The sequence below is a fragment of the Camellia sinensis genome, chromosome 7, assembly GCF_055761805.1.
Source record: "Camellia sinensis isolate YWXY chromosome 7, ASM5576180v1, whole genome shotgun sequence".
NCBI classification, from domain to species: domain Eukaryota; kingdom Viridiplantae; phylum Streptophyta; class Magnoliopsida; order Ericales; family Theaceae; genus Camellia; species Camellia sinensis.
Genome location: NC_138967.1, coordinates 19,429,020 through 19,452,261, shown reverse-complemented (window position 1 = coordinate 19,452,261; position 23,242 = coordinate 19,429,020). Strand labels below are relative to the sequence as shown.

Sequence of the window (23,242 nt, the reverse complement as noted above, 5' to 3'; positions counted from 1 at the left end):
AATTTGTATATTCATCACTCAATTGAAACCTGACGACCCACATCCATTTGTCCATTGCATCAAAACCGCCCATTTGAGGTCAGGTTGGGCGGTCAAGTAAATGTTTGCCTAGTCCTAAGATGAGATGAGTTCTTATGGGGCAAAGATAAAGAAGTGCAATTTCAAAGGGGGCATGTGCTGGCTAAAGACACATGTTAAGAAATTTAAAGTAATTGTATAATTTTTATTACACATTTTCATACAAAATGTACTCAATGTGTGCTCTAATGCCAGCCGTTAACAAATTTTTTAAAAAACATCTAAATAATGTAACCAGATTACATAATATGCCTTTCATAAGCCATGATATTAGCACATACCTCTACAATCTCATGGAATCAGATTTACATAATATGCCTTTCATATACAGGACTATTAAGTCTATAACTTGCATTCCATGAACTTATTCTATAATAGCAAGTCACACAAGCATACCAGACCACAGGTAAAGATATGTATAATAGAGCCACAACAGTTCTCTTTATTTTTCATTTTCCACTTTTTTATAAGAAGTCACGGAATAGTTCCAAACGTTTAAAAGCCAAAAAAACAGATTTCAAGCTGCAGCAGTATTAACAGCATGATTGGCAGCTTCCTTGTGCACAAAGTTCTCAACATACTCTTTTCTGCAAATAACAAACCAAATTTTATTTAGATTAGAGGCTGGCTCCAAAATCTCGAATTATCCAAAAATGAAAAAGAATAAAGGTCAAGACCTACCTAGCAGGTAGGTGATCATGAGGCCGGTTGAAAGGAGTCCAAATAGGATCACCAATAAAAAGCCGCATTGCCTGCACAGTTATATACTTCATCAGAGACAAATATATGTCTTTCTTGATGACAATAATCATTTTTTAAACATGGCCAGCCTTTTGCAAATGGTGTTCATCACTTTGAACAAGGATGATATGTCAAGAAGTCCAACAGCAATGACTTAAAAGCAGAAAACATGAATGCAGCTGATTCAGAGTTTTAGGGTAGCTACTAGCTAGCAAGTACTCAGTTATGGCGTATTGGCATAGAAATCAACAGGCGTTAATCTTATAATTTTGGGACTGAATCATCCCTACAATTCAGGGACTATCCAACAATAACAAGAAACTACCACTTTAAAAATTCTCTATTTTTGGTCTTCCATAAAGATTAAGCTTCACAGGGTCAGTTCCAAGGGCTAAACGGATATTTCTTCATTAGCAAGTAGAACACATGAATAGATGAACATCTAGTTAGGGGTCAAAGTCAAATAGTCTTACGTCTATAAACTAATCAAATAGCCCACTAACACTTCATGTTGCATGAACATGGGTTAGGATGCAAAACAACTGCAGTACCACTGATGTGATACCCAAAACAAAGGATTTTCTCAAAATCTAGAAATGATAGATGCAGGGACAAGGAAAATGAAATTTTATAATATATATACACGTAAGTATGAACATAACCAATGTGGAATACAAATAGAAATAGATACTTTTCTATGGATATATAATTATGTTCCCTCTTATTGGGCAAATTGCACCAACCTTCCCTGAGGTTGAGGTTTGAGAAATCAGCAAGAACCTCCCGTGTCATGATGGAAGGCCAGCGAACCACAGGTAAAAATGGAAAAAGAACATACAATTATTAAAAAATACTAATAGAAAAGTACAGTGGTGTGTTAGATCAAATGTATATCACCAACTCTATTCACTTTTAAACCTTATAACTCTGATAGGGCCTACAAAAGTAACAAGCAAGTCAAAGATGACGGTATTAATGTCCTTTTAACTCAATATTGAGGATAATTATTGTTAACATATATATATTGCAATTTTATGGACAAAATTTCATTTTGCTTCGTCCGATCGGTCAAAAAGAGAATCTTCCAAACTCATATAGCATGAAAATCGAATGAAAATCGAAAAAATGTCATCAAATATCCGCTGCTGGCAACAATTTGATTTCTAAGGAGAGAAAAAGAGGACTACTGCTTTGTATGTGCGTGCATATAATCCAGTAAATTGCTATTGATATGTTACGAAATTACCTTTATATAATTGTCTGTATCGAGTGTAAAGCGATGATAAATTCCAGCCGGCAGGACAATCATTCCACCTTTCTTTACCAAGACACGAATCCAAGCATCATTGCGATCCCTCACATCAAAATAACCTTCACCACAATGTAAAAAATTAAAAGGCCCAACTTGATAGACAGGACGTACAAAATCAATTCAAATCTCAACTAAATTTACCGCTTCCAGCCACACAGTAGCGGATCTCTTCATCAGTATGAAGATGTTCTTCAAAGAAGTTTTTGATTTTCTCTTCATAGTTTGGCAGCTTTTCCGGGCAAACCTCACAAAAGTCCTGAAGATAAATTTGCACCAAATTGAACTTACAGGCACAAAATCTGTCTACTTTAAGAAATATTTTCATTTTCTTTTCCCTTTTTGTTCCCAAAACAAAAAAAATTTGAAAGAAAATTAAGATAAGAACTAGCTGCTCCATAAAAAATCAGAGAGAAAAATAAAAATACCATGTAAGAATATCCACGTTCTTCACGAATTTTCTTCAATTTCTCATCTGTTTCATAATTATCAGCGTCTAACCGCCAGCTGAGCACTCCAAGTTCTGCAAAGTTAAAACAATAGCTCATCAGGTTTGACTTAAAAAATCTTTTGCAGATTTGATAACCCTAGAATATATTGTATTTGAAGATGTGTACCAGCAAGTTGTTCCAGGGACACAAATTCCTTGGGTTCCCGGTGATGGGGAAGTCTCTGGTCTTCGTCACTATCATCCATGTACCATGCCTGTATGACTTCCTCCCTATCATCCTATACGAAACATAATTTTTAGAGACATACTTCTGTAATATTCATAATAAGATTTATGTTCATAAAAGATTTGATGGAAATTTTTACATGCTAACTATCAAGATACTTAACACACAACCCTCCTCCATTATTTGGGTTTGGGACCGGTTGTATAAAAGCTATGAAGTACAGATACTTCAAATAGAGTGACGTATACATATCGTATCCGTATCAGATACCGATACTCGTTGGATACTCGCGAATACGTATTGTATACTTATTAAAAATATCAGATACTTCTTAATTAATTTTGGAGTATTGGATACTTAATTTTGAAGTATCGGATACTCCAAGTCATGTATTACTTTTTTCACGAAATTAGAATTGTAGCATTTCTTGCATAATATTATAATATAATATAGTTGCAAGGATAAATATAAGAATATTTTTCTAATACTTTGTTTAGTTTTTCACGAGAAGAACATAGTGAGTTAAATAATAGAATTTGTCAAATTGATATATCCTAATTGTTTCATGCAAGTCTCCAATAACTACATGGAAAGTAAGGATTAACAAAAGCATATAACAATATTAAAATTAAATATCAATAAATAAATAAACAAACAAGTAAACTTAAATACAATATTTTTTTACTAGTGTCAAAGAGAAAAGCACATAGACAAGTTGCGGATTGTTCTATTATCGTAATATAAATATAAATGAAATATTTGCAAGATCTATTGAAAATTTAAAAGGTAAACAAGCTAGTAGCTTAAATTAATACATAATTCTTAAAGATTAGTATTTTGCATTACAAATTACATTGTAATTTCTCAACATTCTTTAACTTATGTGTAAACTACTAATAATTTTAAAAAATATATTTTTCACAAACGTATCCTAACCGTACAGGTATCCTATTTTTTTAGATTTTGTCATATTGCCATATCTGTATTGTATGGTATCTGTATCTCGTGTCCGTATCCGATCCATGTTTCCTAGTATAAAAGATTAAACACGAAGGATTCATGTAGCCAACCCAACAGTCGATAATCTTTGATTGTTGATAGCTCGAGTGGTATTTTCCCTCACTCTCAAAAGCGGAAGTGTAACTGAGACACATATTACTTTCATACACGATAATTTCAAACAAAATTATGATTCCTACACTATAGTCTACTGTCTTTTATTTCTCGACCATGTATATGTCAACTCCCAATGCATACTCCATCCATGACAATTCAATTGTAGCTCTAGTGGTTTGCATGCAGAGGCGGCTCAATCTATTTTGGGGCTTAAGGTACAACTTTAAATGAGGCCTTTTTTATATTTTAACTTTTTTATTTAAAATTTAATTTTCTTGCTTTTTGAGATGCAAAATTATTAAGTCAATTTTTATATTCAAGTTTTTCTAACATATCCTTTTCAATTGATATTATGGCTAAGAGCATCTCCAATGGCAGCTATTATTGCCAAAATTTGGCAACAGAAAGACCAAACCTTGCTCCAATGGCAAGCTATGGCAACTGTCAAATTTGGCAAATGCCACAGCTTGCCATAATTGTCAACTCACAAAAACAGCAGCCCTCCCTCCCTTCCCCCCTCCTTCCCAGCAAAACATCCCTCCCTTCCTCCCGTCCACCAATTTTGCAGATGAAAGTTGAACACTAGTTGTGGGCGTCGGGCCGGTTGTCTGGCAGGACGTCCCACACACACCAATTTCTGTGTCAAAATGGCAAAAATGATAGCCCACCATTGGAGCACCATTGCTATAATTCTACCAGAAGTCTATTATTCATTGCCATAATTTGGCGATGGCAATGCTATTATACCATTTGCCATTGGAGATGCTCTAATCAACTTAATCTTTCTTGTGACATAGCCGACGATCTTTAAATATGGTTTTATCAATTTTAATACAAACCTATCCAAGTCACAAACACTGAGTCCACCGAAGCACAATCATGATCAAGTGATCCAATCCAACCCCTCATTTCCCATGAATTAGGAAGTCAAAAACACAAAACAAAAGCTAAATCACACAATTAAAAGTACTCTCTCTCCCTCTCTCTATCTCTCTCTCTCTCATGAAAATCAAAATTTGTCGAGGAAACTAGGGCACAACAAAATAGACCACCAGAGATCAAACAGGCCATTCAATTGATTAATATATATATATGTACAAAATTGAAATAAAATCACAAATACCAGACAGTCTAAATATTTCTACAAGCTCACAAAATCAATTAAACTAACAATCATCAAACACAAATCAATACACACAACAGACATACACAGCAGAACCCCCCCAAAAAAAAACAAAAAAATCCAAATTCAAAGTTGAAATAAAAAGATGCTTAAAGATTACCTTGCATGGCGACCCCATGTCTATGATCTTCGCTCTCTAAAACTCTCTCGCTCGCTCGCTCGCGCAGTATCTTTCTCCTTGCGATGTGACCGCTCTATGTAGATGTAACAAAAACGGAAGTACATGTTAAGATGAGTCCAGGTTAATTGAACTCGCCCCGAGTCTTGTTTCAATAAATCTCAATCACACAAAAAAAAAAAAAAATCAATCATCACGATTTTGTTAATAAAAGAAAGAACAAATTACAAACAAACTCTCAAAGTTTACTAAATTATAAATTATTCTTTATAGTTTTAGAAATTATGCTATGCTTTTAAAGTTTCTAATTTCATAATAAGTAAGTCTTTTTATTAATAAATCATCAAGTTAATTAATAGTTTTTAATAATGTTAAAATTTTATTTCAATTAATAATTCAAATAATTTTATTGTTGTATGGATAAACAGTTAGAAATTTTATTTTTTCATTTAATTCTATTAAATAAAAAATTCTGACAATGAGGTATTTATAATTTTCCAAACCATAAAAGGTAATTCGTATTTTAAGCAAACATCAGGAGGCGTATTTGTAATTTATCCTAAAAGAAAATAAAAAAAGTTAAAACCTACTATTTAAATAAATTTCATAATTTTACCTATAATATTTTGTACTCTAAAAAATTATCACATAATTCTGCCCCATATCTTACATCCTTACAATTCTATTGATTATATACTTAAGCCTCGTTTGGGAACAGATTATTTTAGTAACTTTTTGACTTTTTACGAAAAAATGTCCAGAAAAGTAAAGAGAGTGATATGATAACTTATAGTGACTTTTTAACTTTTTGACTAAAATATGTTGTCCCCAAACAAGGCCTTATTATTTTTTATTTTTGGAAAAATTACTCATAGGTCCCATATTGGAAAATGTTACTCCATCTAGTCCTGAATGTTTTTTTATAAACCATTTAGTCCTTTTTTTACATCAGAACATCATCATCAAAACAATATCAAACATCACAACATTAATCATCAAACATTCTTGTCCAACAACATCAACTACAAATTCATGTATGATCCAAAAACAAAGTTGATGTAGTCCAATAACAAACCCTAACACTATGCTGATTCTCTTGTGCTTCTTTGAAGGCGGCGGCATTGTTATTCGACACGTTGAAGATCGTGAGAGAGGTTTGGTTCAGAGGCGGAACCGTACCATTGAAGCGATTTTGGAGCTTGTCTTTGGGGTTTGTGGTGTTGATTCGGAGTCCACAGCAATGGCAATCGGACAAATTGGGTAGATCTCTGGTTTTCTTACGGAACCGATTGGAAGATGAGTCCGATGATAGAGCCGAATTGGACGATGCAGCGGCGGCGGCAGAGCCCTGTTTTCTAACAGATTAACGAATTCATACGCTTCATGCGGACTCCTAGACGACGCTGATCAGATTTTCCATCGAATTCCTTGTAAAAATGTAGTTTCTTGGACGATTCTGATGTCTGGGTATGTGAAAAATAGCCTTTTCGTCGAAGCCATTGATGTCTTTCGCGCAGTGGTGGTAATTAGTGGCTTACAACCAAATGCAATTACGATTTCAAGCATTCTAGCTGCTTTTGGCAACGTGGGTTTGATCCAGATCGGGAAATCGGTCCACTCTTTTTGGATTCGACACGGTTTTGGAACAAATGTGTTTGTGGAAACCGCCATGGTTGGTATGTATTTGAAATTTGGATGCACAAGTGTTGCTCGGCAATTGTTTGATAATATGTCAGAGAGGAATACTGTTTGATAATATGTCGAAGTGGTCTCTGAGGGAGAATAATGTTTGATGAATCATGTTGGAGAATAACGTTGAAGAATAATGTTGATGAATAATAATGGTTGATGAATAATGTTTGATGTTGAAGAATAATGTTTGATGAATAATGTTTCATGTTGAAGAATAATGTTTTATTTTGATGTTTAATCGTTATTTAAAAAAGCGTTTAATCGTTATTTTGATGTTGTTTTGATGATGATAGTGTGATGTTTGATGTTGTTTTGATGATGATGTTTGATGTTGTTTCGATGATGTTACTCATAAATCTGATATTTGATGTTTTATGGATAATGTTTGATGTTTGATGAATAATCCTAATGTTTAATGGTTCAGAATTTGTGTTTGATGTTTGATGAATAATCCTAATGTTTAGTGGTTGATGATTGATGAATAATCCTGACGTTGCTAATGTTTGATGTTGGATGAATAATGCTTGATGTTTGAAAAGAAGGGAAAGCATAAAAAGGCCTATAGTAAGCTTCTTGAGAAATAGGACCTATTAGTCCAACAAAAAACCTTTGGGACTAAATGGGTTAACATTCCCAAATTTGGGATTTATTGGTGCTTTCCCCTTTATTTTTCTTCTATATTACAAAAAGTAATCAATAAAATTAGAAGGATAAGATAATTCCCCCTAAAACTCACTTGCTTTTCTTTCTAATTTTTTTTCCAATGAGGGGGGAAGGCGGCGATGATTCTCCGACTTCTCTAATCTCTATCTCCTCTCCCTCTTTCTGATTCTCCTCCAGATTTGATGCTTGCCTCAACAATCTCACCATCATCGCTTTACTTTCTCCACTTTCGAGTTCAAAACTTTAAGATTTGTCTTTAGATCTTCTCACTGTTCGAAAATCGATGTTAGATAACGCGTTTATTTCACATTAGGCAATTACCTCAAGTTCAATGTTCTATCATCTATCTTGACTAGTGGATGTGGGGTTTTTAAATTTCAAGTTGAAGGTTGCGAAGCAGTAGAGTTTTAGATAAATTTGGTGACGACTTGGATCTGATTTTTTTATGTTTATTTTTTCAAAATTTTAATTTATTGATGCAATAATCCTTTTTTTGAGAAGATTTATTTTCCTCCCTTGTGAGGGCCTTTTTTGCTCCTCTATGGAGACTTGAATTCTTTTTTTTTTTTTTTATAAAGCGTATATAGCTTTTTGAGATCTTGTAATATCGATATATCAAATTGATTTGATATTTTATCAATTTTGAAATATAGATTTTCTTCTCTATCCCCCCCCCTAAAAAAAAAAAGAAAAAGATTTTGACTATAATAATACATGCATAAAATCCGTACTATGCACAACTTTAGATAAATAATTAAAATAATAATTTAAATTTTTTTTTAAAAAAAGTTTAAATTATATAAATAAGTCGTTTTCATTTAAATTGCACTAAAGTTTAATTTTAATTATATTATTTTTAATATTTTATTTTAATTTTTAATTAATAAACATATATGTCATTACCTGGATTAGTAACATTTTAGAGCAAAATAATTGAATGAATTATAAAAAATATATTTAGCATAAATGATAAATATGTATACTTTTATATTAATTTTTCTCGAAAAACATAACAATTAAAATTTTTAATGTACAATTATATAATAAATTCATTTAAAATTGAAAACAAATTAAAAAATGAAATAATAGTAATTATTATTATTATTATTTTGTGTGGGGAGAGTAGCATTGATCCATTTTTGCGAGTTATCCCAAATGATATCCTTTCAAACCCACATCAAGCTCTACCTCTAAATCTTTTCATTCTTCTTGTTAACCAATTTCAACTCCCGTTTCTAGTTCTCTCTCCAGCCACACTTTTGTGTTTTCTTTTCCCCAACTATTCGTACAATTTTTAACCTTACAATCAACCTCTAACTAAAAATTTTGTTAAAATCTACACTAACCATATTCGTTGATCTTTATCCTTGTTATACTAAACCCTCGTAAATAACATCATTGAATGGTTTATATTGAAAGGAGATTTATGTAATTTACAAAAGCATAGAATCGTATAATTTTTGTCAATTTTATTTGATCACAAATTTAATTAGAGTATTGTTATTCAAACCTAAAAATTAAATTCACTCTTTAAGTCCAATGATCAATCGACCAATCACTCGCATGTGCTATTTCTATTTCTCTCTCTCTCTCTCTCTTATATTTTTTTTAATTATTAACTAATCATCTCACTTATATATCATTGAGTCCAGAAAATGAATCTAAATAATAGACTTGTATATCATTTTTCATTTAATTATGTAGACTCAATTGCGAGACTTAATTATAGATAAGTTTTAAATAAAGGGTAAATTACACTGTCTTTTTCTGAGATTTGGAGAAAATATAATAAATTCTATAATTTTGACATTACATTGAGCTCCCTTAAGTTGTAGATCACATAATAGTTACTCCTTCCATCCTGAGAATTCCAACTTTGTAAGAGAATGCTTTCGTTTGGCAGGTTGGGTTAGGTTTGGGGCTATTTTAGTCACAAAAAGATAAAATAAGTTTTTTAGCCTATTAAAGACAAAATATCACATCCAACCCATAATTATTACATTCTTTTTTTCTCACAAAAGTTAAAAAAGCCAAAAAGTCCATCCCAAATGAGGCTTTTTAATTCCAGGCTAAAATAGTCAAAAAATCAAAAAGCCAACTCACTTTCCAAACGAACTCAATATGTAATTATTGCTTTAAAGTCAAATAAAAAACTATTGATTTACCATATTGCCCCTTTATTCCTATTATTAAATATAATTATAATCATTTTTAAAGGGTAGTTTTGAAATAATATAAAATTTCAACTCTGCTGGGGACCCTAGTGGAGGTGACCCCCAGTGACCTCCTGTGCTACGTATCGGCCTAAGGGTGGCTGAAAAAAAAAAAAAAAAAAAAAAAAGAAAGATTTTTGAGCCAATCACGGTGGATCCCAGTACCCCACTGGGGTCTCAAGCTTTATTCATAAAATTTTATGTTTTGAATTTTCAAAATTGACAACCATTTTGGGACATTAAGAAACGACAAAATGGACCATCAATATGGGATGGAGGCAGTATACAGATAGAGATCATAGTTACATTGAGCTCCCTTAGTCCCATTTTTGGCATAATAACATAATTATATTGAGCTCTCTTAATTTTATTTTTATCAATAATTTGATAGTATATGGATAAAAAAAAATGATATTATCTCTTTTACATGATATTATTTATTTTACCTTATTTTCTTTGTATTTTTACACTATCTGCATTAGTTTTGATCTATTTTGTCTTAGTACTCTTATGTTAGTATAATTATGTTAAAATTATAAAATTTACTGTATTTTTTACAAATCTCAAAAGTGATTAATATAATTTATCTTTAGATAAATGATAAAACCGTGTTTCAAACCAATTTTCATGTAATTTAGGCTGTAAATGCTTTTTTTTTTTAAATGATAATTGTGTTTTAAAAATAGAATATTCATTTTTTACAACAAATGTATAAATTGAATAAGTTATGATTATTAAATGGATTTAATTTTTTTTATGGATAATATACACAAAGTGTTTAAAAAAATAAACAAGAAGTGCAACTCAGGCGAGTTCGCTTGGACTGGAGGGTTGCCCAGGCTCATCGTGAATTGTGTTTGGCAATGCCTAAGCCCGATCATCAACCCGAGCTTGGCTGCCCAAGCTCGAACTGAGCTTCATAATCTAAACTCGGGTTAGCCCGAATTGCCTAAATTTCACAAGAAATATGATGATATTACAACAAGAAGCTCTTTTTATCCTTTCATATTGACAGGAGAAACTATGAAAAAAACTTAAGTTAAACATGATCTACATAGATGCATACCCTGATTAAGTATTAACCATTATAATCTAATAAGCAGTTAATTTCATCATTATTCAAACTTCTGCAAATGTAGTATCAGAGTGCAACCAAATCTGAAATAGAGGACTAACAATGGTGCATTTCAGTAGATCTGAACCATAGCCCAAAATGATCAGCATCTTCATGATATATCTATTGCAATTCATAGATGAAGGCTAGGATAAACATTCTGCTATTAGTATACAAGCTAGTCTAGTAAAATATTAATCAAGATACAAGAGTATAACTGGTTCCCTTAAGAGCAGGAACATCTACACAGATGGAATCATTTCCTGATTAAACTTCGTGGTCCTTGTTTCTCTCTCTACCGTTCTTCAACTCTTTGAGAAAAAAAATGAGAGTCTGAGATTCAGAGAAGAAAGAAAAGAATATGTAGGATTTAGTCGTTACTTTAATCTGATGGTCTAAATACAATATTCTAATCTAAGGGCCAAAGCCCAATGAAAAAATAAAATAAATTAAAATCTAAGGGTCACCTATTTATACATAGATGATATAATTTTTATAAAATATAAAATGCAACTTGGGTTAGGATTGCTCGGGTTACACACAGTCTCTACCTAGGCCTAGCCTAAATTGCAATTCGGGCATCAAAAATTTGCCTAGGCCCACCCAGATTACAATATATTGTTGTCCAAGCCCTAAAAAAACTCAGGCTAGACACGAGGTGCTCGGGTTGAGCCTGTCCGAGTTGCACCCCTAAAATAAACAATTTGAATCATCAAAATAGAACCTGTGATGAGGTCTACAAGTCCGAACAACATCCATATTATGGACCGTAGGAAATCCATCTCCTACGGTATAATTTTGAAGTTTGTATATTTTGATGTTGTATTAAATTTATGACAAATTAAAAATTGATATGATTGTAAATAAATTACAGGACACTTTTTTTTTTTTTTTTGGAGGACTAAGACACTTTTTAAGAGTATATTTCTGTCGAGCAATTGTATATCATCCAGGTTTCTCTGTCTTCAATCCGTTTCTTTTTCTTCAACACTTCCACAACACAGTTTCATATACTTCACAAAATTTCTTACTAACGTACGCACCAGCAAGCTGGCAATGGGCGTAATACGCCTTAGCTTTGCTACTGTAACTGCCTTAGCTTTCCTCTTGTTCGCCTCTGCCTCAGCTGTTACTCTCAACCCAACTCGGCAACTCGGTAAAAAAAACCCAGAAACCAAACTTCTGACTCAGTAAATGAATTGTTTATTGTGTAATCTGTGTTGTTGTTCATTAGGTGGGGGAGTGAAAGAGGAGAGAGAAGAAGTGGTGACTCAGAGGAGACTCAGCGGGGGACCAGGATCGTCACCGCCCAATTGTAGATCAAAGTGTGGGAGGTGTAAGCCATGTGAGGCGGTTCACGTGGCGATAAAACCGGGTTTGATAAAGATGCCATTAGAGTACTACCCAGAAGCTTGGAGATGCAAGTGTGGCAACAAGCTTTTTATGCCTTAGAAGAAAATTTGAATTGAATTGAATTGAACAAACCATGCAGTGCAGGTAAGCACACAAACAGTATGAAAAGAATTGTTCTTCTTTGTTTACTTTGACATGTATATATTTACTCATCTACAGTATTAACTCTTTCTTCTTTTCTTTTTTTTTCATTTTTAAAAAAAAAAAGAAAATTCTCTGTTTCTTTGTTTTGGGTTGGACTGATACTTAGCATGTAAGATTTAAGAGCCGATAGGTTGATACATACACATTAGATGAGTTTTCCACTTCTATGTTTAACATTTTAATATATATTTTAGATAGATAGACGATTTATAAGCGGACTCTAAGCATTGAAATGAGGCGTTGGTAAATAGTTATGGAGACAATGGAGGAACTAAATGTGAATTGCAAATTCTTTTAACCATGCAATTGGTTTAATATTTCTCAAGAGTTTGACCACCACATCATGCACCTTAAAAAATATATCTGTAGATTACCATCATTTTAAGTAAAACTTATATTCTATTAGTTTTAAATTTATACCATATATTCCATTTCAAGATAAAACTCAAGACATTTTTCATGCTTAATAGCATTTTTAAATCCCATAATTCTACCACTTGTCCTTGTTAGCTTCACTAATCCCAAGCTAATTTTTAGCAAAAATTACGTATCAGAGGAAATTTGAGAAGATAATCATGTGTGAAAAATTTTATAATTTTAATTTTTAATATTAATAAAATTTATCATTAATTACGTAGGGTGTGTTTGGTAACGTTTATGTTTTCAGTTTATATTTACAAAAATTTTATAAACTGATTTTTGTTTATTTTTAGAAAAACATAAACTACAAACGTGTTTGGTAATTGACAAAATGTTTAAAAAATTTTAAAAATATAAAAAAGAGTGAGAAATGGCAAGTGGTGGCAAGTGGCGGCGAAAAACGGTGGTGGAAAGTGGTGACGGTGGGTGGTGGGCAGCTGGTGGGGGTGGGTGGCGGTGGAGGGCGGGTGGGTGACGGTGGCGGGTGGTGGGTAGTAGTGGCAGGTGGGTGGCGGATAGCGGGTGGTAGTGGGTGGTGGCGTGTGGGTGGTGGTGGCAGGTAGGTGGCATGTGGTGAGTGGTAGTAAGGGGGTAGTGGTGGTGGTGGTGGTGGCGGGTGGGTGGTGGGTGGTGATGGTGAGTGGGTGGGTGACGGTAGTGGGTGGTGTGGGTGGTGGTGGTGGTGGGTGGTGATGGCAGGTGGGTGGCGGATAGCGGGTGATGGCGGGTAAGTGGTTGGTGGTGGTGGTGGTTGGTGGGTGGGTGGGTGGGTGAGAAATGGCAAGTGGTGGCAAGTAGCGGCGGAAGACGGTAGTGGAAAGTGGTGACGGTGGGTGGTAGGTAGCTGCTGGTGATGGGTGGGTGGGTGACGGTGGCAGGTGGTGGGTGGTAGTGAGTGGGTGGTGGTGGTGGTGGTGGCAGGTGGTGGGTGACGGATGGCGGGTAGTAGTGAGTGGTGGCGGGTGGGTGGTGGTGGCAAGTAGGTGGCGAGTGGTGGTGGTGGTTGGGTGGGTGACGGTGGCGAGTGGTGGGTGGTAGCGAGTGCGTGGTGGTGGTGGTAGTGGTGGCGGGTGGTGGGCGCAAGTGGGTGGCGGATGACGGGTGGTGGTGGGTGGTGGCGGGTGGGTGGCGGATGGCGGGTGGTGGTGGATGGTGGCGGGTAGGTGTTGGTGGTGGTGGTGGGTGGGTGGGTGGGTGAGTGACGGTGGCGGGTGGTAGGTGATAGCGAGTGGGTGGTGAGTGGTGTTGGCAAGTAGGTGGCGGGTGGTGGTGGGGGGCGGTGGATGGTAGTGGTGGGTGGATGGCAGGTGGGTGGTGGTGGTGGCGGCGAGGGGTGGCTGGTGGTGGCGAGTGGGTGGCTGGTGATGGTTGGTGGTGGCGGTTGGTGGCAGGCTGTGGTGGGGGGTGGGTGGCGGAGGCGGAAGACGGTGGTGGAAAATTGTGACGGGTGGTTGCTAGTGTTGGGTGGTAAAAAAAAAAAAACTCAAAACTCAAAACGGAAACACATTTTTTGTGTTTTCATTTTTTGGCCAAATTTATAAACTGAGACCACTGATTCATAAATCAAAAAATTTAGGGTCTGTTTGGTAACCATTTCGTTTTCGGTTTATATCTATAAAAATTTAAAAAACTATCATAAAAACTTGTTTGATAATTTTTTTGATTTATAAATGGTTGTCTTAATTTATAAATTTGAGAAAAAAAACGTAAACTCAAAAAATGAGTTTACATTGTTTTTTAAATAGGAATTTAAAATTTTGACTAATAATTTTTTTTTCAATTAATTTTTTTTCCAAATAACTTTGTTTTCAAATTTTTTTTTCAATTATAATGTGTATGATCCCATTATCATAAATAATAAAAAATAAATATAAATATTTTAGACTTGAACAAACATATTTTTTAGTTTATATTTTCAAAATTTTCAAACATTTTTTTCAAACCAAATGCATTTGTAGTTTATGTTTTTTTAAAAATAAATAAAAACTAATTTATAAAATTTTTGTAAACATAAACTAAAAACGTAAACGTTGCCAAATGCATTTGGTTTATGTTTTTAGTTTATGTTTACAAAAATTTTTATAAAATTTTTGTAAACATAAACCATTTATAAAATTTTTGTATTTTTTACAAATTTTTGTATTTTTATAAAACGTAAACCATTTTGAAATTTTTGTATTTTTATAAAACGTAAACCATAAAATTTTATAAAACGTAAACGTAAACGTAAACATAAAATTTTTGTATTTAAAAACATAAACTACAAAAACATAAAAATTTATGTTTATGTTTAAATTTTTGTTTATGTTTATTTTATATTAAAAATAAATTTATGTCTAAAATAAATTTATGTTTATGTTTAAATTTATGTTTATGTCTAAAATAAACTTATGTTTATGTTTAAATTTATGAGTTTACGTTTATGTTCACGTTTATGAGTTTACGTTTATGTTTACAAATTTATGAGTTTACGTTTATGTTTACAAATTTAAACATAAACATAAATTTATGTCTAAAAATTTAAACATAAAAATAAATTTATGTTTTTACGTTTATGTCTTAGACATAAATTTATTTTATGTTTTTACGTTTATGTCTTAGACATAAATTTATGTTTTTACGTTTATGTTTAAATTTATGTGTTTAAATTTATGTCTAAGACATAAATTTAAACATAAATTTAAATTCTTAGACATAAATTTATGTTTTTACGTTTATGTCTTAGACATAAATTTATGTTTAAAATAAATTTATTTTTATGTTTAAATTTATGTTTTAGACATAAATTTATTTTTATGTCTAAAATAAATTTATGTCTTATGTTTATGTCTAAAATAAATTTATGTTTATGTTTAAACTTATGTTTATGTCTAAAATAAATTTATGTTTATGTTTAAATTTATGTTTATGTTTAAATTTATCCTAATTTATAAAATTTATTTTTATGTTTAAATTTTTAGACATAAATTTATGTTTATGTTTAAATTTGTAAACATAAACCATTTATAAAATTTAAATATAAAATTTAAATTTATGTTTTTAAACATAAACAAAAATTTTTATGTTTTTGTAGTTTATGTTTTTAAATACAAAAATTTTATGTTTATGTTTACGTTTACGTAAACATAAACTACAAAAACATAAAAATTTATGTTTACATAAACATAAAAATTTACGTTTACGTTTATGTTTACATAAACATAAACTACAAACCATTTATAAAATTTTTGTAGTTTATGTTTTTAAATACAAAAATTTAAATACAAAAATTTGTAGTTTATGTTTACAAATTTAAATACAAAAATTTTTGTATTTTTATAAAACGTAAACCATAAAATTTTATAAAACGTAAACGTAAACGTAAACATAAAATTTTTGTATTTTTATGTTTACAAAAATTTTATAAATTGGTTTTTATTTATTTTTAAAAAAACATAAACTACAAATGCATTTGGTTTGAAAAAAATGTTTGAAAATTTTGAAAATATAAACTAAAAAATATGTTTGTTCAAGTCTAAAATATTTATATTTATTTTTTATTATTTATGATAATGGGATCATACACATTATAATTGAAAAAAAAAATTTGAAAACAAAGTTATTTGGAAAAAAAATTAATTGAAAAAAAAAATTATTAGTCAAAATTTTAAATTCCTATTTAAAAAACAATGTAAACTCATTTTTTGAGTTTACGTTTTTTTTCTCAAATTTATAAATTAAGACAACCATTTATAAATCAAAAAAATTATCAAACAAGTTTTTATGATAGTTTTTAAAATTTTTATAGATATAAACCGAAAACGAAATGGTTACCAAACAGACCCTTAGTAATTATTTTTCAATTTTTATATTAATGTGAAATTATCCCTAATTTTTATCTCCCATATGCACATACCATTTAAAATAAATGGGTAATTACACCCAATGGACGTCAGAAAAAAAAATTACATATTCATTTAAAAATTTATAATTTAAATTAATAATATTTATAAAATTTCTTATTGATTTGTAATTATTTTCTCAAAATTTCACTTATGTGATATTTCTCCTAAATAAATGCTTGTATAAATCAAATAAGGGCTTTGATTTGATAGCAGCTTATTAATTGGATCAGAGGTTAAGAATAATAAATAAATAAATATATATATAAATATATATATATAGACTAATGATTGGGACCCCTTTTGGGGGGTCACCCCTCACCCCCTTTGCCACGTGGTGGGTAGTGATTGGAGAAGCAGGAAAAAAAAAAAAAAAAAAAAGAAAATGTAAGAGAGAGAGGGGGTCAAAGGGGGTGGGGGAAAAAGGGGGATGAATCATTGTTGGTGGTTGAGATTTTATTCATTAATTGTGAAGATCAATAAATTTAAATTACAAACTAATATTTTATCTAAAATTTTGAATATGTGCTATTTATGTTTGAAACAACGTTAGAATGATTATTTTTTTAGAGTATAAATAAATCACATAAATTGATGGGAAAATTGGTCTAGGGTCCCTCTCCCACTTTTCATAATGGAAGAGATCCACAAAATTATTTTTTGATGTCTAAAGTCCCTCCCATCTATCACAGAGAAATTCAGCCCCCTTCCCCTTCTTCAATCACGTGTGAAGCTTGTTGAAGAAGAAACAAGAGTCTCAGTGGGGGCTAGAGTAGAGACCGAGGAGTTGGAAGAGAGAAAAGGAGGTCTTGGAATCAAAGGAGAAGATCTCGATGAGCGAGGGTTGATCACGATGCCTGGCCTTTCCCACCTCCACGAGATGGGCGTTTCCGGCCGTCTAATCCACGAAGCATATGTCACGGTGCCCTGTCTTGACGAACTGTCCTCCATCCTTTTAGAGAGAGAGAGAGAGAGAGAGAGAGTTCCTGGAGTTGAAAATGGTGGTGTTGAAATATTATATCAATGTTCGGAATGTGGATTCTAACTGCTTTAGATGCGGCGTCTTGGAATTGCATGACTTGCTTGAGAGTTGAATCGGAATGTGGATTCTATTCAAATGGTGCTAACCCAGTAAGTTTTTTTTTTTTTTTTTTTTTTTGGCTTAGTTTGCAAACCAGAGAAATTTGTGCAATCCAGAGAAATTTGCAAGCCAGAGAAATATGGGCAAACTAGATGGCACAGTGTTTGATTCTAACCCAAGTGTTGAGATTTGTGTAGCTAATCAAATTGTTGTTCCAAGAACAAATGCCAGCAAATTTTAATGCTTGAACAGTTGATGTGTTTCTGCAGGCTAAGAAAATTGGGTTAAATCCTAGTATTTTCTCTGACTTGAAAATTGGGTTAAATCCTAGCAAATTTTAATGTTTCCAGATATATCATTAATGGTGGTGTTGATATCAGGTTGTTCTTGTTTTTTCTTTTTTAATTCCCTTGGCCTTGTGTTTGTTTGTTTAGTTGCTGCCAAAACTAAGGGAAATTGTTGAAAATTTTTTAGTCTTATGCTATGTCTTGTTCTGATTCTGAATCTTGGAAGAAAGATATAAAACAAGAAACAGAGAGAGAGAGGGAAGGGGAAGGAAGAAGCCAAGCTAGATGAGTCATAGAGTTGTACTAGGCTCAGAGAAATTGAAATTTTCAAACCAGAGAAATTCATAGAAAATTGAATGTTTTGAATTTTTTCTAGTTTGAATCCAGAAATTTTTTTTGGAAAGTCTAGAATTTCTCTGGTTTGAAATATTAAAATTTTTTCTAAGCATTGAAGCAGTACGCAAAATAAAAAAATATCCAGAGAAAGAGTCCCCCAGGTATTTCAATTGACAAATTGATCAAATCAAAGTTTCATAGTTCCAGAGAAAATTCAGAATTTCTCTGGTTCAACCCAGAGAAAATTCAGAATTTCTCTGGGTTCAACTCTCTGGTTTTAACAACCAAAGACGGATTTGCTAATAACATTTATGTAATAAAATTAAATCAATACTGCAGGGAAAACATTCTGCATAACTTGTGCAATTGTGATTAAAAATCCAACCTCTAAAATTGTTAATGACATTCTGATAGAATTAAGGAACAGCTGAATATTAGTGTATATGTTTTTACACAACATTACCTGGTGAATCATCCATGGCTGGACAATTAATTTCAGCATGATCTTCAATTTGCATTTTCTCTTCCATTTACACTTCATCCAGTGGCTTACGGTTTTTAATAGTATGATCATCATGATCTTTCATCTCATCATAAGACTCCACAACTGCCAATACATTAACAATTGAAACTGAAAGCTTTGAGGGTTATGGGAATTTTCTCTGGATTTTTCAAATTTCTCTGGTTTTTGAACTAAATTTTCTCTGGATAAGAATTTCTCTGGACCAATTTTCTCTGAGACTGAAATTTCTCTGGATTGGTGTTGAGGGACCTTAGACATCATGAAAATATTTGATGTCCTTTCTACTATAAAATCATAATATCAGGGACCTTAAAAAAAATACCCCTAAATTGATATGCATGATCTAAATAAAATAAAACAATAAAAAATCATCATACGAACATTATTGTCGAATATAACCGCACACATTAGGATTGGGGTGGTTGTTGTGCCCGTGTATAACAGTTACTATTGTACAGCTAAATGGGTCTATTTCGAGGCCCATTTCGATAATCTGAGCTGTTCACATTTTAAAATACATCAAGTAAAACATACCTACAAAAAATCAAGTTAATCGGATATCGTTTACCCTTTCATCCACTCACATTTGCATCTGCAAAAATAAATAACAATTGTGATTTAAAGTATTAAAACAAATACAAATGTAAGTGAATGAAAAGGTAAATGATATCCGATTAACTTAATTTTTTATAGATATATTCTACTTGATGTATTTTAAAATATGAACGGTTCGAATTATCGAAATGAGTTTCAAAATAGGTCTATTTAACTGCACAACAGTAATTTATATCTAGCCCCGTACAACAACCACCCTAAATCCCGCACATTCCTCTTCTCTGCTCTTCATGGATCATATGTTCTTTCTTTGTATCCCCAAAAAAAAAAAAAAAAAAAAAAAAACTTGCTTAAACGTTTTGGAGGCAACCATTAGGTCCAACATTTTTAGAAATCTCAGATTACATATCAAAATAAGACCTTATTTATTTCACTAACTTAAGACTTTCAAAATTTAGCTCTCGACTGTCTGGATAGAAGATAACTCCGGTTCAATTAGGATAAATTGGGCCGGAGATATCTTGGTTTATAAATAAATAAAAAAAAGTTAAAAATTTTCTTGTGAACCTTTAAACAATAACTTAGCCTCCGTTTGGGAAGTGAGTTGACTTTTTAACTTTTTTGACTATTTTAACCTGGGTTAAAAAGTTTGGTTTGGGAAGGGCTTTTTGAATTTTTGACTTTTTTGACTTTTTTTGTGAGAGAAGAATGTAATGATTATGAGTTGAATGTGATATTTTATTTTTTGTGGCTAAAATAGCCAAAAAAGCCTAAAAAGCCCTTTCCCAAACGGACCCTTAAGTAACTTGAGCCAACTCTAACTTAAAAATAAAATAAATTTTTTTTTGGCTTTTTTGGGTGAATAATTTTGGCACCATACTGGTTTGCCCTTTGTGTGTGTATATATAATTTACAAACATTATTATATCCCTAACATTACCTAGTTTAGTTTGGTTAATGTAGAGAGAAATTCAATAGTTCTGCTCTGCTCTCTCTTTCCTGTGGGGAATGAGGGATGGGGATGGGGGGCATGCATGCAGATGGAGAGGAAATGGGTTTTGTAGATCTCTCTGCTAAGATTTCAGAGAGAGAGAGAGAGAGTTGCAATTTCATGTGAAAGAAAGACATGGGTTTCCATTATTTCTGATAACAGCAGGATTGTTGGCAAAGCTTTAGGTGATACTTGAAAAGAGAAAAAAGATGTAAGTTTTTAAATACGACATTGTTTGTGTTCGTGCACTGCTTTATCTGCTTGTTTTTTTTCTCCTTTTAGAGGTAGAGAGAGCGAGAGATGCGACCCATTCATTTCTCTGCCAAATTGCTTTTTCTCTGCGTTGTATCAAAAAATTTAAATATTAAAATGTGCTATGTTATCCTATTTTTGTCATCGGTAATGTATGATTGATGAAAAATGTGTTAGAAAAAAAGAAAAGAAAAAAAGAAAGAGTACACCGTAAAAAATGTTACGAACTATTGTCAATATAAACAGTAGTGTGATGAAAACGTTGAAAACCATTTGTGGAATAAATTAGACAATTTCAGTTGGTCAAAATCTTCGCATCTTAATAGAAAATTAATGATGTATTTGGTTGAAAGAATTGGGAAGTGATTTGAAAAGGAAAATGAAAAAGGTAGATGAAATATAAATAAAATATACTTATATTTCACCTAATTTTACACCTTTTTCCTTTCTTTTTTCAAATCTCTTCCCAAATCTCCTAACCAAACACAGTGTAAGAGTTCGATTCTTGCTCCCATTACAACAAATAAGATTTTTAAGATCCAAATTTTTACCTTTGAAAATGAAAGTTTTGTTACAAAAAATATTTAGAGACCAAATAATTTGATCCTAAAAAGATTTATTTTTTTAGATAAAAAATTTTAGTCTCAAAAGATAATATTTCATCACTAAATATCCATTTTCATCACTAAAAATACAATAATGATATTTTTGGTAACAAAAATATTTTATTTTAAAAAAGTAATTTTATTTCTAAATTTTTGTCTTTGAAACTTTAATTTATTGTGGTGTCACCAGGCAATAGACTCCAACATATCCCCCCAAAAAAGGCTAAAAATATAAAAAACCATTTGTGATGAGAAAGTTACTATATATTGTGGTATTTGTTATAAAACAATGTGGTTATTTTACCTATATTGTGATTGAGTTCATATGATATATTTTTTTAAGAGTGGTATTTGTTATAAAACATTGTAGTTATTTTACCTATATTGTGGTTGGGTTCATACGATATTTTTTAAAAGTGGTATTTGCTATAAAATATTGTAGTTATTTTACCTATATTAGTGGACACCGCAGAGGACAAAAAGAAAAGCCAAATCAAAAGCAATAGCATGATGGAGCTCACTTTGGAAGATCTCTTGTACCTGTTAGAGCATCTCCAATCAAAATGTTTGAACTGTGTTAGATGTTAATTTCTAAAAAAAGATCTATGAGAGGTTACAACTGATCAAAAATGCATTAGATGATACTTCTTTTTTTGTTAAGAATATCTCTACTGGAGATGTTAAAATTATGTATTAGAGCTCATTTGGGAAGTTTAGTTTTGGATTTTTTTGGTTAAAATAATTACAAAAAACAAAATAAACTTTTTAATTCAATAAGATAAAATATCACATTCAACCCATAATTATTATATTTTTTCTTTCACAAAAAAGTCAAAAAAAGCCAAAAATCCTTTCCAAACGACACTTTTTAGCCTCCAGGCTAAAATAGCAAAAAAAAACCAAAAAATTAAAAAGCCAAAAAGTGATAAAAGTGAAAATTATTTTTATTTGTTAAAATTCGTTAATTTAGAGTGTGTGTTTGTAATAGAGACCCATGACATTGTGTCACAGTATGCGCTCCAACTCCCATAGTTGTGGGTTCGAGCCCTGTTGGGAGTGATTCCCTTTTCCTTAGATTGGACTAATGTAGGCTTTAACAGGTGACTCAAAAAACCTTCTTTGGTTAACCTAAACTAGTAGCAAAGACAACCGAGCATAAAACAATATATATAGTGAAAATTAAATATAAAATTAAAGGAGTCAATTACTCCAGATATTATATAATGAAAATTAAAAATAAATATCGTTTAAATGCAGTCCACAGTTCAAGTTCATGAAGAACTATGTGTGAGGTGCCGCCAGGGCAGGTGAACACTGCGATACATATCGTTTAAATGCAGCGAAAGAAGATGCTAAGCTCAGACAATGCCATGTAGAATAGATTTCAAGATTTATTGTATTAATGCATATAGGAGGAATGTACAATCCATAGGTTTGGTTTGGTCTAATGCAAAACTTGGAACGGCATCAATCAATGAAAGCTTCACCTAAGGCACATTTAGCTTCAGCTAAAAAAGCTGGTTCTTAGCTAAATAAACCAAAAACCAAAAGGCTGCTTGTTTTTGGCTAAAAAAGCTATACATATAAACTTTCCTACTAACAAAAAATATATTTTTTAACAATTACCAAATGCATCAGCTTTTTTAAATTCTAAAAAAACAAAAAAGCAACTAAAAGGGCAATTGCCAAACTGCACCTTACTAACCCTGAAACATGCCTGTACTCAGTATAGGTTTGATTTACTTGTTGATTTTCACGAGTTTCTAACAACCCTTACCCTGTACCTCCTAGTTCTATACAATCAATTTGTAGTTTAACCAGGAAATGTGGTGTTAACTTGTTACCATTTA

At 32.0% G+C, this 23,242-nt stretch overlaps 2 protein-coding genes across 2 annotated transcripts; one reads left to right on the top strand and one right to left on the bottom strand.

The window, feature by feature from the left end:
• Positions 1-493: 493 nt before the first annotated feature.
• On the bottom strand, positions 494-5,403 carry LOC114263100 (acireductone dioxygenase 2). Its single transcript, XM_082877546.1, has 7 exons — positions 5,205-5,403; positions 2,746-2,857; positions 2,557-2,651; positions 2,273-2,387; positions 2,066-2,190; positions 760-830; positions 494-665 (listed from the first exon to the last, which is right to left on the bottom strand). The coding sequence occupies exons 1-7, from the start codon at positions 5,220-5,222 to the stop codon at positions 596-598; spliced, it is 606 nt and encodes a 201-aa protein (XP_082733672.1). The 5' UTR covers positions 5,223-5,403; the 3' UTR covers positions 494-595.
• Positions 5,404-11,960: 6,557 nt separating this feature from the next.
• On the top strand, positions 11,961-12,356 carry CLL1 (allergen-like protein). The gene is made up of 2 exons (XM_028212064.2): positions 11,961-12,060; positions 12,139-12,356. The coding sequence occupies exons 1-2, from the start codon at positions 11,961-11,963 to the stop codon at positions 12,354-12,356; spliced, it is 318 nt and encodes a 105-aa protein (XP_028067865.2).
• Positions 12,357-23,242: the final 10,886 nt, after the last annotated feature.